At 30.1% G+C, this 16708-nt stretch overlaps 1 protein-coding gene across 1 annotated transcript in view; it reads left to right on the top strand.

Annotated features, from left to right (window-relative positions):
- The first annotated feature begins 5536 nt into the window (after positions 1-5536).
- Positions 5537-16708, top strand: part of LOC18103112 (probable LRR receptor-like serine/threonine-protein kinase At1g29720) — a 107090-nt gene continuing 95918 nt past the window's right edge. The window contains exons 1-2 of the mRNA XM_052445200.1: positions 5537-5807; positions 8300-8414. Coding sequence (XP_052301160.1) covers positions 8318-8414 — 97 coding nt within the window. The 5' untranslated portion in view covers positions 5537-5807; positions 8300-8317. The remainder of the gene's footprint in view (positions 5808-8299; positions 8415-16708) is intronic.

Genomic DNA, 16708 nt, shown 5'->3' on the forward strand with positions numbered 1-16708 from the left:
ATGCACAACCCACAGGTAGGTACGTAGACAATTATAATTATTAATTATTATTTTTTATAATAAATGCACAATCCACGTGTCACGAGACTATTTTTCTGATAAAACGAGAGTGTTTGTTTGGGAAATAAATTTGCTCACGGTGATAGTGTAGAAAAAAAACTTAATATTCAAAGCAAACGATGGCTAACAGAAGCATTAAAATCGAGGGCGGCTTTATAAGATATACTAATAGGTATTTTTTTAAGTTTTTTTATTTTGTTAAAAATAAATTAAAATAATATTTTTTTATTTTTTAAAAAATATTTTTTATATAAATATATTAAAATAATATAAAAACATTAAAAAAATATTAATTTAAAATAAAAAATAAATAAAATTTTAATTTTTTTCTAAAACCATTCTTCAAACATAAAAATAAACCTGCTGCAAGTGTTAAACTGTCAATTATGCACCAACTAGCTATATAATTGAGTCTATCATAAACTTCAAATATCTTGTCGTTCTTTAGGACCAGGTGGAAAAGAGATTGGTCTAAGTCTTCATCAATCATTCACAATATAGCACCCATGAGAAGTTCTCAGTGCACAGAACTAGATATATCCTGTGTAGATTCATCGAGAAAGTGATGACGTGTTTTCTATTATGTGTAGATTTCATAAATAAATATAATGTTTTTGTCAAAACATTAATATGTTCAATTATTAAGTATAAAAATAAACAAAATTAGAAGAGAATAAAAATAAAATCAGAATAAAATAACTAAGAAAGGTTTAGTGAGAGAGAGATAGAGAGAGTGAACGAAATTAGTTGCTTACTGAGACTCAATTGATTGTGATTTTAAATTTGAATCTGGGTAATTGCGTGATATTATTATTTCTTTTTATTTATTTATTATTATTTTTTTGAAAAAAAAATTATGCTTTTTATTTGTCTTTTGATGTAATTGTTTATTTGTAAGCGTCTTTTAAACTTTTTAAAAGGTAAGAACAATAATTTCGCTACTATCCAGCTGTAATTATCAAGTCAAAACAATATTTTTTAAAAACAAATATTAAAAAAATATATATATATTAGATTAACTCAGATTAACTCGAATTTATTTATTAAATTCTCGTTCCGGATCATGAGATCGTTATAACCTCATAAAAAATAAATAAGAAAAAAATAAAGTTCAATTCTTAATCAATTCAATGTTGAATGATGAAATTAAAAATAAAAATCAATAAAAAAAAATTAAATCAACCTGGGTTAACCTGTCGAACTTGGATCATGAGACCGAGATAATCTTATAAAAAACAAATCGAGAAATATTATAAAGATCAATTCCCAATAAAAAATTTAATTATGAAATTTAATCTTCCAAACTTGTGATGTGAATTATTCAAGTTAAAATGATTCCCATGAAAATGCTTTTTAGCAGCCGACGCTATAGTGATGTGAATCATTCAACATAATAGCTTGTAGTCATTAAATTTGTGGCTCAAATACCTCTTGCAACCTGCAACTAGGAGAGCCAAAGAAGATACGAGGTGAAGATTCATACCACTGTTATTATCATAATTTACATAAAAAATTAAATATATTAAGATATTATATTTATTAGCTAAATAAATCTAATAGTATTTCACTTAAAAAAATTTAAAGCCAAAAACTATCCATCTAAAATAATGATCCACCAAATAAATATCACTCTATAAATTTTAGAGTTGTTTTTAAATTTATTAGATAATTTATATTTATGTAGAGGATTGTTGGAATTTTATTTATAATATAGGTATATTTTAAATCAGATTAAAAGTGGAGTATAATTATTTTTGAAATAAAAATTTTATTAAAATTTAATTTTTAATATAAATTTTTTAACATAGAATATCGATATAATTTTAAATAAATTATGTGAAATTAAAAAAATAAAAAAAATATTGACATGGAAAAACCAACAACTGTTGAAAAAAGAAATAAATCTTTTATAATGATCACAAGAAGTTAAAATTGAATTCAAATATCACCAAAGAGAAATGACATAGGATACAAGTACGCAGGCACCTGGATGTGACGTTTTAAGATTTAGTAAGTATAAATCAAATCAGCCTCTCCTTCCCTGCCTGTCTCGTGTCGACAAATACAAAAACTTATTCGAGCTTTTGCAGCCAATTTTGCAGCACAAGATGTTAATGATGTTTCAGCTTTGCCAGGTTATGGTGATACTGATCAGTTTCTGGAGCTCTATTACTTTGCTTGCTTCTGATCAGCTACATCCAGGAGAAGGTAAGAACAACCTAGCTACCTCCTTAATTAATTAATTGCACAAGCACTGTATTCCTAGTCATAAAAATAGAATAGGCTTATACAAAAATTAAAAAAAATTATAAAACTTAATATCTAATAAATTTAATGTTGAAAAATAAAAATAAAATTAAATAAAAAAAATCATTATTTCAATTAACAATAAATTCTAAGGAGGGGTTATTGAAGTAATTATTTTTTTAGTTCTTATTATTTTTTTAGTACTTGTTAATTATTATTATATAAAATAATATGAATATATAAGTTTTACAAATAAAGTTTACTAATTGTGTATTTCTTGTATTAAACAGTCTCTCGCACAATTAAACAAAATTAATTAAAATTTTAAAATGTGTGGTAAATTAAGCAAGTTCATGCGTGCTTTGTCTAGCCGGGTCATTAGTTTAGGCCAGTGACCGGGCTGGGCTGGCGGGTCCCGCCCAGCCACATGGGTTGTACCGGACCCGGCCCGTTTAAAAAAAAAAGAAAAAATGGGTCGGGCCTGGGATTTAAGCCCAACCAGCCCAAATTGTGTTATTAAAGATGTTTAGCAAAACACACCCTTACGTCTTGTCCATGTATTTTATCCCCTTCTATGTTGTATTTGACCAAACAAGCCCCATTTAGATATCAGAAAATTCTGAAAATATTTGGGGATCTTCGTTAATTTATTTGTGAGCCTCCCACACTTTGTTTTATTTTTTTCTTTGTGTTTTGTATTTTTTCTACTATGTGCTCAATCCACGGACTATTATTATTAAATGCAAATTTGTTGTGCAATGCTTTTTTATTTCCATTTAAAAAGGACAAATAATAATAAAGGATAAACAAAAAGAAAATGACATAGAAAAATTCTTCTTCAAATTCAATTTTTTGCAAAATTATTCACTGACGTCAGAGTCAGGAATATCGTATTTTTTTGGGTTTGTGTAATATTTACCAATGCCAGAGAAGAAAATATTCATATGAACTGTTCACCAACGTCAGAGTCAGGAACATGAGAGAAAGAATAAAAAAAAAGAGAAAAAGAAAAGGGAGAACAAATTATTCTTAGTAATTTAAGACAAAACAAACAATGCAGCCAGTCTCAGGTAAGACGTTTAATGGGTGATAATATCTTTCCTTTTACGTAATCAATCCCGTATCATAGAATTTTTATTGACCAGTTAGGATTCCTAGTGACCATAATACTAAGTGACGACTCCTTGAATAATATCAATCAGTATTTGCAAAAAGAAAAAGAAAAACAGAAATGAAGAAAATTCTACTTTGAATTAGTGAACAATTGATGATGTGCACTTTTACAGCAGTGTGGAATGAACTTCAAGCAATGTGGGTCTCTTTTATTAATCTTGAAACAATGTATACAAGGATAAATCCTTTTTCCTTCTTTCTTTTCTGATTGGTCTAAGTCAATAAATTGACATGTCGGGTTTAAATATCTGAGATTTTTTCCATGAAAATGCTTTTTAGCAGCCGACGGCGCTAGTGATGTGAATCATTCAACATCTGCCCATGATCTTTACCCCATCAATCCCGAGTCCATAAATTTAAACATCAGTGAAACCTCGTCTTTAATTGAATAAAGCCAAAGACATGCTTGGAGCTTCGTTTGTAATCATACAAGGAATCAGCTTGGAGCCAATTTGATGATCAAATTGGCTCTCTTATGCACCAATGCATCTCCATCTCTAAGGCCTGCAATGTCAGAAGTGGCGAGAATGCTTGAAGGACAGACCAGCATCCAGGAGATGATCTCAGATCCTAGCATTTATGGTGATGATTTAAACTCCAAACTTCTCAAAGGCCACTATCAGCAGGTCATGGACCAGAGTTTAAACAGCACACAAGACCTCTTTCCTCCATCTGATAAATCATGGATTGGAAATTCTTCTACATCTGCCAATGATCTTTACCCCATCAATCCGGAGTCCATAAATTTAAACATCAGTGAAACCTCGTCTTTAATTGAATAAAGCCAAAGACATGCTTGGAGCTTCGTTTGTAATCATATAATGATCAATATTTAGACGTCTACACAACGTCTTGTTGCTTACCATATGTAAACGGTCTATGGAAGCTATCTCCGTGGTTGTGAGAATTCAGAGCCCCAGACACTTTTCCTGACCAATGATTATTACTTCCGATTTATGGAGATGGATATTATGAATATTTTTAATAAAATTTAAATTTAAAGAAGGAATCAGCTTGTTTTTGTATGAGATTCTTGAATTTAATATGACTACAGACTCTTGAATTATAAATAAAGAACTGTGTATAAAGCTTGGGGGCCAAAAAGAAATACACAAGACACGAGGCATAGATTATGTCCTTTCTTGCCGAATCAGCCCTTCCTCACAAACACAGCCCTCTCCACCGGCACCATCATCTTGCCTCCATTCCTCTACCACAACCCAGCCACCCACAGTCACTTCCTCTCACCAAAACCTGCCGTAGCCAGCCATTAACCCACACTGTAAACTCATCTTCTCCACAAATGGTGATTTCTTATCCAGTTTTACATTCTAAACTTCATTCGTAATGTGGGGTGCGAAATCGACATTGAAATTGAAAAAATTACACTTTATTAAAAAATTTGGAAAAATAAAATAGAAGAGACTATTGGATAAGTAATAAAAAAAAATTACACTCACAAAAAAAAATTACACTTTATTGAGAGTGTTCATCTGATAAAAAATTTACATTCACAAAGTATTTTCTGAAAAATAACGAAACTATTTTTTATAATACATGCACAACCCACAGATAGGTACGTAGACAATTACAATTATTAATTATTATTTTTTATAATAAATGCACAATCCACGTGTCACGAGACTTTTTTTGTGATATAATAACAGTGTTCGTTTGAGAAATAAATTTGCTCACGGTGATAATGAAGGAAAAAAAACTTAATATACAAAGCAAATGATGGCAGAAGCATTAAAATCGAGGGCGGCTTTATAAGAGATACAGTTGGTGTTTTTAAAAGTTTTTTTTTTTAATATATTAAAATAATAGTTTTTTATTAAATTTTTTTTGATATAAATATATTAAAATATTAAAAAATATTAATTTAAAATAAAAAAATAAAAAAAAAATTTAATTTTTTGAGTCTATCATAAACTCCAAATAGCTTGTTGTCCTTTAGCACCTGGTGGAAAAGAGATTCTACATCAATCACTATTTGCAAAAAAGAAAAGAAAAATTGAAGAGAACACACACAAAAAAAAAAAAAAAAGAAGGCAGAGGCCAGACCAGAGGGGGAGGAGGAGAAAACAGAGAAAGGAGGAGAAAAAAAGACGGAGCTAAAAAAAGAAGGCAGAGGAGAGAACAGAGGAGAAGAGAGAGGGGAGAGAGATATAAACCCAGCTTTGTCTTCGTCCCTGAACTCAAGCACAATAGGCACACAAAACAGAGAAGCAGAGAACACACAAAACAGAGGCAGGGAATATTGGGTAGTCGTTGCGCGGTGGCCATCCCTTTTCGCTCGTTCATCTCCAGAACAATCTCCAGACAAGGTAAGTTTTCATCTCCCTTTCGTTCTTTTTTAATCTTCTTTGCATTTAGCACTGTGCGAAGGTAATTAATTACCTCCGCACTGTGACATGCACGCGTGAACTTCACACGTAATTTGTCCAGTCAGGTCACTGGTTTGGGCAATGATCAGATTGGGCTGACTGGATTTTCCCTAGTCATATGAAATGGACCAAACCTGACTTATTAAAAAAAAATAGGTCGGGCTGAGCTTTAAGTCCAGCCTGTTTAAATTGTGTTAAAAACACCCTTACATTTTATGCATATATTTTATCCCCTTTTATGTTGATATTTGATCAAATAAGCTCCATTTTAATATTAAAAAATTTTAGAAATATTTGGAGATTTTTGTTAATTTATTTGTGAGTCTCTCGTATTTTGTTTTATTTTTTTATTTGTATTTTTTATTTTTTTACTATGTGCTCAATCCATAAACTATTATTATTAAACGCAAATATATTGTGCAATGTTTTTTTTATTTTCATCTAAAAAGAACAAATAATAATAAAGGATAAGCAAAAAGAAAATGACATAGAAAAATTCTTCTTCAAAATCAATTTTTTGCAAAATTATTCACTAACGTCAGAGTTATGAATATCGTATTTGTTTGGGTTTGTGCAATATTTACCAATGTCATAAATAAAAATATTCGTATGAACTGTTCACTGACACTAGAGTCAGGAACATGAGAGAAAGAATAAAAAAAGAAAAAAAAGAAAGGGAGAACAAATTCTTAGTAATTTAAGATAAAACAAGCAATGTAGTTTGTCTCGGGTAGGACATTTAATAGGTGATAATATCTTTCATTTTACGTAATTAGTCCCGTATCATAAAATCTCTATTGACCAGTTAGGATTCCTAATGACTATAATATTAGGTAGCGACTCTTTGAACTAGACTTTTATTTCTAAAGAATAAGATATCAGATATCTGTTTCATTGAGATTATTTTTAATTAGTCGCCGTGATGTTCAGGTATGACAAGAAAACAAGAATTTTTTATTTTTTTATGTTGATCCATTAGTAATTAAAAAATTAAATATATATATTATTATCTTTGCAAATTATTTTATACAATACTATTCTATAGGGGTGATCATTTTCGGTTCGGTTCGGTTTTTATCAAAAAAAATAACCAAACCAATTTTGTTTTTTTTAAAAAAAACCGAACCCGAACTGAAACCGGGTCAAACCGACCGGTTTCGGTTCGGTTCGGTTTTTTAGGGCAAAAACCGGTACAAACCGGTTTGGCTTGGTTTTTCCGGTTTCGCTCGGTTTTGGCTCAGTTTTCTCGGTTTTGGCTTGGTTCTTTCCAGTTTTGGCTCGATTTTTTCGGGTTGGCTCGGTTTTTCCGGTTTGGCTCGGTTTTGTTTCTGGTTTTTTTCGGTTTCGGTTCGGTTTTTTTCTTATAAAACCGAATCGAATCGAACCAGCTGGTTTTTTAAAATTTTAATTGGTTTAATCGGTTTTTTTTTCGGTTCGGTTTTTTCGGTTTTTTTTTTTGTTTTCTCGGTTTAATTAGTTTTTCAGTTTTTTTGCTCACCCCTACTATTTTGATCAATAAAATTTAAAATGTTTTTGACTTCGCACAAACTTAAAAATCAATAAAATTCATCTCCTAAAAATTAGGTTCATTTATAAGGCATCTGAATTTTTCAGCTCCTAGAAAGTTGTAATTTTGTTTTGTATCTAATTCTTTTTCAAGAAATGACAAACTCACTGTAGAATTTGAACACGTGATTCCTTTCTTTCATTTGATCATACCACTTAAGATACATCTACCGGTACAATTAACAATAAAATACTATTTATACATAACAAATTCTTGTCATCATTCACTTACTTATAGTAATAATCCACCATTCCCAAAATATAGTTTTTAAACACCATCTTATTGAGGAGTTAACCTGGCAATCAATCACTGCACCATTTAACAATTTTATTGATATAATTTTTTTTATAAGCATAAAATTATCAATTTATTGATAAAAATTTTACTGATTAATTTATTAATAGAATAACATTCATCAATAATTTTATTATTTATTACTAATTCCAGTAAAAAAAATTCAGTTTCTTTCTAAAAATATTTTTCAAACATAAAAATAAACCTGCTGCAAGTGTTAAACTGTCAATTATGCACCAACTAGCTATATAATTGAGTCTATCATAAACTTCAAATAATAGCTTGTTGTCCTTTAGCACCTGGTGGAAAAGAGACTGGTCTCTGTCTACATCAATCAGTATTTTAGCATGTTCTTTAGCACCAGGTGGAAAAGAGATTGGTCTGAAACAATGTAAACAAGGATAAATCCTCTTTCTTTCTCTCTTTTCTGAGTGGAATCTCTCTCGTTTCCAGTATGTTCTTAGCATGTTTCAAAGTTTCCAGTATGTTCTTAGCATGTTTCAAAATATCTGAGAGTTTTTCCCTGTCTGTCTCATGTCGACAAATAAAAAACTTGTTCGAGCTTTTGCAGCCAATTTTGCAGCACAGGATGCTAATGATGTTTCAGCTTTGCCAAGTTATGGTGATGATTAGTTTCTCGAGCTCTATTACTTTGCTTGCTTCTGATCAGCTACATCCAGGAGAAGGTAAGAGCAACCTAGCTACCTACTTAATTAAGAACAACCTTCTGTATTACTTTGTGTTCACAGTAATATATATTCAGATCAGATCAGTGAGGTCTTATAAGTATACAGCAAGTCTTTCAAACTTTTCAAGTCCTTGGTAAATATTGTGAATTTTATGAACAAATAACTCAATATATAGGCTCTTTATGGTTAGAGAAGCCCAAATTATTTATTTATTATTTATTTTTTAAAAAGGATTATATGTTTTCTTTTTATTTATTTATTATTAATTTTTTGAAAAAAAAATTATGTTTATTTTTTTTGTCTTTTGAGATGATTGTTTATTTGTACGCGTCTGCTACACTTTTTAATAGGTATGTAAGGACAGTAATTTAGCTAGTATCTGGCTGTAATTGTCAAGCTGGATTGATTGAGATCCAATCCAATTTAGTTCAGGCAATATGCACCTTGACTCAATAGTTTATTACCAGATTATCATCTCTCGTTACACTACAATGCGAGTCGAATGCAAAAATTTTGAATGTAAAGAAATACCCACAAATTACTAACATGTTTTTTAAGGAAGAAAAATTAATCATGTGGAATTGATTTAATATGATCCGGTCTAATAAAAATATAGTTTAACTTAAAAGATTCAGGATAATATTTTTTTTGTAAATATTGAGAAGAAAACATATTAGATTAACTTGGATCAACTCGGGTTAACTTGTTGAATCTCCATCCTAGGTCATGAGACCGTGATAACCCCATAAAAAGCAAATTAGAAAAAAAATGAAGCTCAATTCTTAATCAACCTAATGTTGAAGGATGAAATTGAAAATAAAATTTAATAAAAAAAAAACAACTTGAGTTAACCTGGATTAACCTATTGAACTTGAGTCATAAGACCGGATAACCTCATAGAAAGAAAATTGAAAAAAATTATTAAGATCAATTCTCAATATTGAAGAATGTAATTAAACAAAATTCAATTAAAAAAAAGAAAAGCAAAATCCAAGACACATGTCATGAGGTCATGATAACCCTATAGAAAGTAAATAGAAAAAAATTATATATTCCAACTTCTAATAAATTCAATGTTGGAGGATAAATTTTTTTTTAAAAAAATGATTTGAGTCAACTCGAGTTAACCTTCCAAACTTATGTCACGAGGTTAGAATAACTTCATAAAAAAATAAAACAAATTATGAAATTTAATTTCTATTAACTCAATGTTGATGGAGAAACTGGAAAAAAATATTCAATTATAAAATAACAAAAAAATCAAGTTAATCAAATTAATTTGCAAAACCTATGATATAGATCATGAGAATAAAATAACTCCATAGAAAAAAATTAATTTTTTTTTTATAAAACTCAATCTCTAATAAATCTAATATTAAGAGATAAAATTAAAATTATATATAAGAAAAAAACAAATCATTATTTCAATTAAAATTGATTCGTGAGGAGAGGTTAGTGAAATACCCTTGTTTTTTTCAGTTCTTATTAATTATTATTATATAAAATAATATGAATATATAACTTTCACAAATAAAGTTTACTAATTGTATTTCTTGCATTAAACTTCAAGTGATTAATCAGTTAAATGTTGAAAGATGAAATTAAAATAAAAATTTAATAACAAAAAAAAAACAACTTGAGTCAACTTGAATTAACCTGTCGAACTTGAGTTATGAGACCGGATAACTTCATAAAAAGTAAATTGAGAAAAATTATAAAGATCAATTCTCAATATTGAATGATGTAATTAAAGAAAAGAAATTCAATTAAAAAAAAAGAGAAGTAAAATCCAAGACATATGTCATAAGGCCATGATAACCCTATAGAAAGCAAATAGAAAAATAATTATGAATTTCACTTCCTAATAAATTCAATATTGGAGGATAAAATAATAAAAAAAAACTTGAGCCAATTCGAGTTAACCTTCTAAACTTGTATCATAAGGTTAGGAAAACTTCATAAAAAAATAAAACAAATTATGAAATATAATTTCAATTAACTAAATGTTAATGAAGATACTGAAAAAAATATTTAATTAAAAAAATAATAAAAAAATCAAGTTAATCAAATTAATCTGCAAAACCTATGATCCAGATTATGAGAATAAAATAACCCCATAGAAAAAAATTAATTTTTTTTATAAAACTTAATTTCTAATAAATTTAATGTTGAAAGATAAAATTAAAATTATATGTATAAAAAAGAAAAACAAATTATTATTCCAATTAACAATGATTTGTGAGGAGAGGTTAGTCAAATTACCCTCATTTTTTTTAATTCTTTTTAGTTATTATTATATAAAATAATATGAATATATAACTTTTATAAATAAAATTTACTAATTGTATTTCTTGGAATAAACTTCAAGAGACTCGCACAATTAAACAACATTAACCAAAACTTTGCAAATGCTTGAAAAACAGTAAAACATTTCTTTGGCCGTTTATAAGACAAAATAGCTTCTATGGGTGTTTTGTTTTATATAATTAGATTCATTTATAGGCATCTGATTTTTTTAGCAACCTAAAAAGTTGTGATTTTGTTTTGTATCTAATTCTTTTTCAAGAAATGACAAACTCATTGTAGAATTTGATCTCATGATTTCTTTCTTTCGTTTGATCATACCAATTAAGATACATCTACCGGTACAAATAACAATAAAATAATATTTATACATAACAAATTCTTATCATCATATAGTAATAATCCACCAATCCCACAATATAGTTTTTAAACTTAACAATCAATTTATAGTTTAAATTAAATTGCATTTAATTTTAAATTGATTTAATAGTTAATATAATTAAATCTAGTTAATCCAATTGAGTTAACAAATAATATTTTGTTTTTCATTTTCGTTTAAAATAATATCGTTTTAGAGTTAACCTGCAATCAATCTAGAGTTTGATTTAGACTATGTAATATTTTAAATTAATTTAAAAAATTTAAAAATTAATATAGTTAAATCTAGTTAACCCAATTGAGTTAACAAATAATATTTTTATTTTTATTTTTATTTAAAATAATATCATTTTAGATTATTTTTTTAATTGCAAATAATTTCATTAAAAATAAACCTGAAAAGAATGTAATCTTAAGGTTTCCTAAACTGTGACCAATGATGTCTCTTTCTCCTGCTTGCAATAAAGCCAGCTCAAAGATTACAGTCTTCCAGGCAGGCTTCCTCCGGAATTGGCCAACCTTACTTATGTCCAAAAAATGTAAGAACCCTTAATTAAGGACATATATATTTGGCTCATGTTTCTGCTTCGAGGCCTCAATTCTGAATCCATTAAATGATTATGAATCTTGAGATGCCTCGATGATAGTTAATACTCATCAGATGTTATGTGATTATGAGTTTGCCATTGTCTGTCACAGTTTATATAGAAATTTCAAGCGTTTATATTAATTTTTGGAGCAATTTTCAAGATGGAAAATAATTTTTATACAACAACATTGTCTATGACAGAGATTTCACTCGCAACTATCTATACGGCACAATTCCGGTGGAATGGGCTTCGATGAAAAATCTGTCTTTCATGTAAGCTCATTAATAAATTCACCCCTCTTCTTGGTTTATCTTATTTTCTATGTAAGAGTGAGCTTAAAACTTCCTTCCTAACTAACCTCTTATGCAGCTCGCTTACTGCAAATCGCTTGTCAGGAAATATTCCTGGACATTTGGGAAGTTTTACTGCCCTCACCTACTTGTATGGCTTGAATCTGTTATAGTGCTCTACCTCTAGTTTGAGTTATTCGAATATTGCAAGCAATGCTAGTTTACTTTGTTCTCCAATGGTTATTTCACTTTATCAAATGCAATTATAAAATATAGGAGCCTTGAATCAAATCAGTTTTCTGGTGTTGTCCCACCTGAGCTTGGCAAGCTTGTCAACTTAAAATCTCTGTAAGAAATTTTAACTAAATTCTTCATTATGAAGACTTGCTAGAGATTTCGTTTTCATTAGTTGAAATCTTTGCTTTGATGCCGTGAATTAACAATTGCAGGATACTCTCCGGCAATAAGTTAGTGGGGACCTTGCCAGAGGCACTTGCGCAGATAAAAGACTTGAAGGATTTGTAAGCCCTCACTTATTTTCCTTGAACACAATTTTTTTTTTTTTTTTTGATAATTTAACTTATTCAATGTGCAGTCGCGTAAGTGATAATAATCTTAATGGCACTGTACCCGAGTTCATTGGGAACTGGACTCAACTTCAAAAGCTGTGAGATGTTTATCTTCACAAGAACTTAATTCATTCTAATGCAACATGATACACTTTATTGAGATTTTTTGTTCTTTTCGTGACTAATGAAGTGAATTGTACGCGACTGGATTGCAAGGACCTATACCTCTTCCGATTTTTCATTTGGAAAAGTTGTCTGATTTGTGAGTAAAACCACTTTCTTGTGCTGCATACCTCCTGCTGTATTAATTATTGAAGAATTCTCTTTGTGTGTGAGAGATAGGGAGAGATAAATGAAGGGAATTGAACATTTAACTTGTATTCAAGGTCTCTTACTGTTATGCAGGAGGATTGCTGATATGCCTGGACCAGAGTTTCAGTTACCTAACTCGCCGATTGAAAGGCAATTCTTGTATGTGAACTGCTTCATAACTTTTCACAGTAAAGTTGAGGATTTGTTCTGTTCAGAGCTGTTTAACCAACCTGTAACTTGTTGTCAGGGTTCTGAGAAACATCAATTTAACTGGAACAATCCCAGAAAACGCATGGAAAGTGGAAAAAACACTGTAAGTGTGAACTTCACTCATCGCCTTACATCTGCTGCTAAGCAACATAGAATTTCTTTTTATACATTTCAATTCTGCCACATTTTCCATTATGATCTCCAAGTACAGCTGGTGCGTGGGATCTGCCTGAATCATCAGGTCGTTAGGATAAGTTAAAAATCCTACATTAATATATAATCCTGGGTATATAATAACTAAAGTCCTACTAGAGTGAGTAGTAGAATCACAACTAGCTTCTAACATAACATTGACTTATTTTCACAACCGATGAGCTCCTATGAGAAGGTAGTGATTTCAAGCAACTGCAACTCTCCAAGGAAGAATATAAATAGAGGATTACTTCAAAGAATTTAATAACCTTTAATTATGAGACACACACACACACACACACATATATTCACCTGTTTATTGCCATTATATTTACAAAGATGTAAAATCTTCTTCAGAGACTGAAGCCTAAAATTTTGTTTGCTGTAATTTCTTGCAGCGACTTAAATTTTAACAAGTTGGTTGGGGAGATTCCTCCTAATACAATACGACGAAGACAGTTTACGTGAGCAATGCTAAAGTCTGATAATTTGAAATTTGGTTATTGAAATCTTATCAAGGATGGCGCAATAAATTATTCTGAAAGTATGAGTGTGGTTCTTACCAGGTTTTTGAGTGGCAACAAGCTGACTGGAACAGTGCAAGACTCATTCCTCCAAAATAGCCCAAATCTGTAGGTTCCTAAATTACACCCATCATTGGATTCAGTACTTAATTTCTATGGGTGATTTTATTGGGAAAAAATAAATAGTCAAAAAATCATTAATTATCACTGCATTGAAAAGTAAACACTAACAATCTATCGATGCGTATGTTACTGAAAGACTCACAGATAGAAATGGTCTATCGAAAAAACTATTGTCGGTAATTTATAGATTGTCGGTGAGTCTATCGCTAATAAATATATCGATGAATTTACAGACGGACAAAGCATATCAATTTTTCTTTTTACGATCGAATACAATAAATCTAAAATAAAGACGACAGTGGATGAGGAGGAGGAGGAGGAGGAGGTAGGTTGTCACCAGGAACGTAAGGGCAATTAAGGGGTGCACATGAACTAGGGGTAATCATTTTCGGTTAAGTTCAGTTTCTACATATAAAAACAATCAAACTGAAATTTTGTAAAAGAAAAAAAAAAAAATCGAACCGAGACCGGTCTCGGTTCATTTTGGTTATTTTAAGTTAAAAACTGAAACTAAAATGATCAGTTTCGGTTCAATTTGATTTGATTCAATTTCGGTTCGGTTCGGTTATTTGATATTAAAAACTGAAAATTATATTGTTTTTTTGGACTTTCTAATGAGTTTTTTCGGTTCAGTTCGGTTTTTGGCTTGGTTTGGTTTATTTCTTAACTAAACTGGTTCGATTCAGTTTTTTAATTTCAAGCTTATGAAGCTGAAACCAAACCAAATTTTTTTAAAAAATATTCTAATCGATGTAATCAGTTTTTTTCAGGCTTCGGTTTTTTTGGTTGTTTGTTTTCTAGTTTTCCCGGTTTAATGAGTTCGTTGGTTTTTTTGCTCACTCCTAACATAAACCATCCATCTGTGATTTCATCTCCATTACCAATCAACAAAATTCTCCATAACCAGTAGTGAGTCATCATATTTATCATTAAGATAAGTTGTCCGATCTTGTACCTGTTGGTCTAACATCACTACGAACTCCAGAGTTTGATTGCTTAGAATTGATTGCGAGCATCCAAAAGTATTACAGGTCATTCATAAATTCTCAGTCATAGTGTTAGAGAGTCCATACACTCGATTTCTATTAGGTTCACCAAATGATTCTCCCTCCAACCACAAATCCGGACCGATATCCAAATGGGTTGAAGGCTCATCCTTGTATCTCTCCTTCAACCGGCTGTTATATGTATCCTATAAAGAAAAAATAAATTCATCAAATTCAAGGACATAATAACTTAAGAAAAAAATAATTAAAAACCAACATACCACAAAATATTGAGTTCGGCTATCAACGAACTGTTGCACCCTTTTTTGACGGTCTTCACTCCACACATGCATTTTAACAAAAAGTTTCATCAAACTTGGCTCACATACAAAAACTATAGCATGCAATAAAAAAATGTTGTCAATTCAATATATTTATAAAAAACAACTAAGAAAAAAATGGATGTGGTAAAAAAAATCCTATCATCAAATGAAAGCGAGTGCATTTCTAGCGCTTGCATCGTGAAGTTTATATATTCTCTTTATTTGTTATCCTTGTGGAAGTTTGTATTTAGATTTATGGTTTTCTTGATCTTTTCCAGCGATGTTTCGTACAATAACTTTTCACGGTCACCAAGATGCAGCAGCAGTAACGAGTAAGGATGTTCATAAATATTTGAAATGGGATATTCTTGGTGATTTTGAAACTGAATGATTTGAGTTTATAAACCAGGAATAATATAAACTGGTTTCGAAGCTCGTCCAGCAATAATAAATTGTAAGGCTCTTCTTTTATACTCTGTGGACTGCAATGTTTTTCGTATTTATATTTCTGTAGATGAAATTTAGCAATAGAGATTCTGCTGTATGTGATTTCAAAAAATCCCACAGGGTCAAAAGAATTACTAGCAAGATCTTGTACCTATTTGCGATAACAGCATACGCTATCATGAGTACAGAGTTGCAGAGACAGATACAATTACTTCAGATGAACGTGGAATTCAGACAAAACATATTTTAATATTGTAACTAAATAATAAACTATACTACATCTTTAAATACTACCTAAGCAGAATAGATAGATATCCAGAATTAATTTATGCTCAGAGTATAATGCATATCATTTTTTCAAAGAGCAAACACATCTTGAATATTTTCCTTGTGTGATACAATTGTTTTTAAGCATGTTCTGATTCTGATTCCGAGGCTTTTTTCTGATACCAGATTTTTAGAATTCAATCTACAAAACCATTTATTATTCTAACAAACTATAATTTCCATGATATACAGAAGCGATCTTCTTCCATGCTCAGGGATATCTCGGTGCCCAAAATGTATGTTTTTATTTACTTATTTTCATAATAAGAACTTGTGCACTTCATAAAATCCGAGTGTGCCATTAAAGTTTATCGAAGTACCATATTTATTTGTGTACTTCAATGTTTGAATGACATTGATGATTGTTAGCTAGCTTTTTAATTAGATTCTATCTCGAAAAACTAATAAGGTCACTTTGTTGGAAAATTTATACATCAAAACGTGGTTTGAAGTAGAACTTGACCACTGGTTTCACCGTCAGAAACCAAAAGTTGACAGAAGGAATTCATTGAGTTGAATTAATCTGACAATGGCAAGCCACTTGATGAAGTGTTGACCAGTGACTAATCATAGTTTTGAAGCTTTGTAGTAAAGTAAACTCATTCCCCATTGATATGCTTCTATAAGTATGACAAAACGGAAAATTGAAACATGTCTGATGGTATGCTAGTTTTATGTGCTGCAGATTATCGTTCATTCCATATAAACTGTGGTGG

This window comes from Populus trichocarpa, chromosome 11 (genome assembly GCF_000002775.5).
Source record: "Populus trichocarpa isolate Nisqually-1 chromosome 11, P.trichocarpa_v4.1, whole genome shotgun sequence".
Lineage (NCBI taxonomy): Eukaryota > Viridiplantae > Streptophyta > Magnoliopsida > Malpighiales > Salicaceae > Populus > Populus trichocarpa.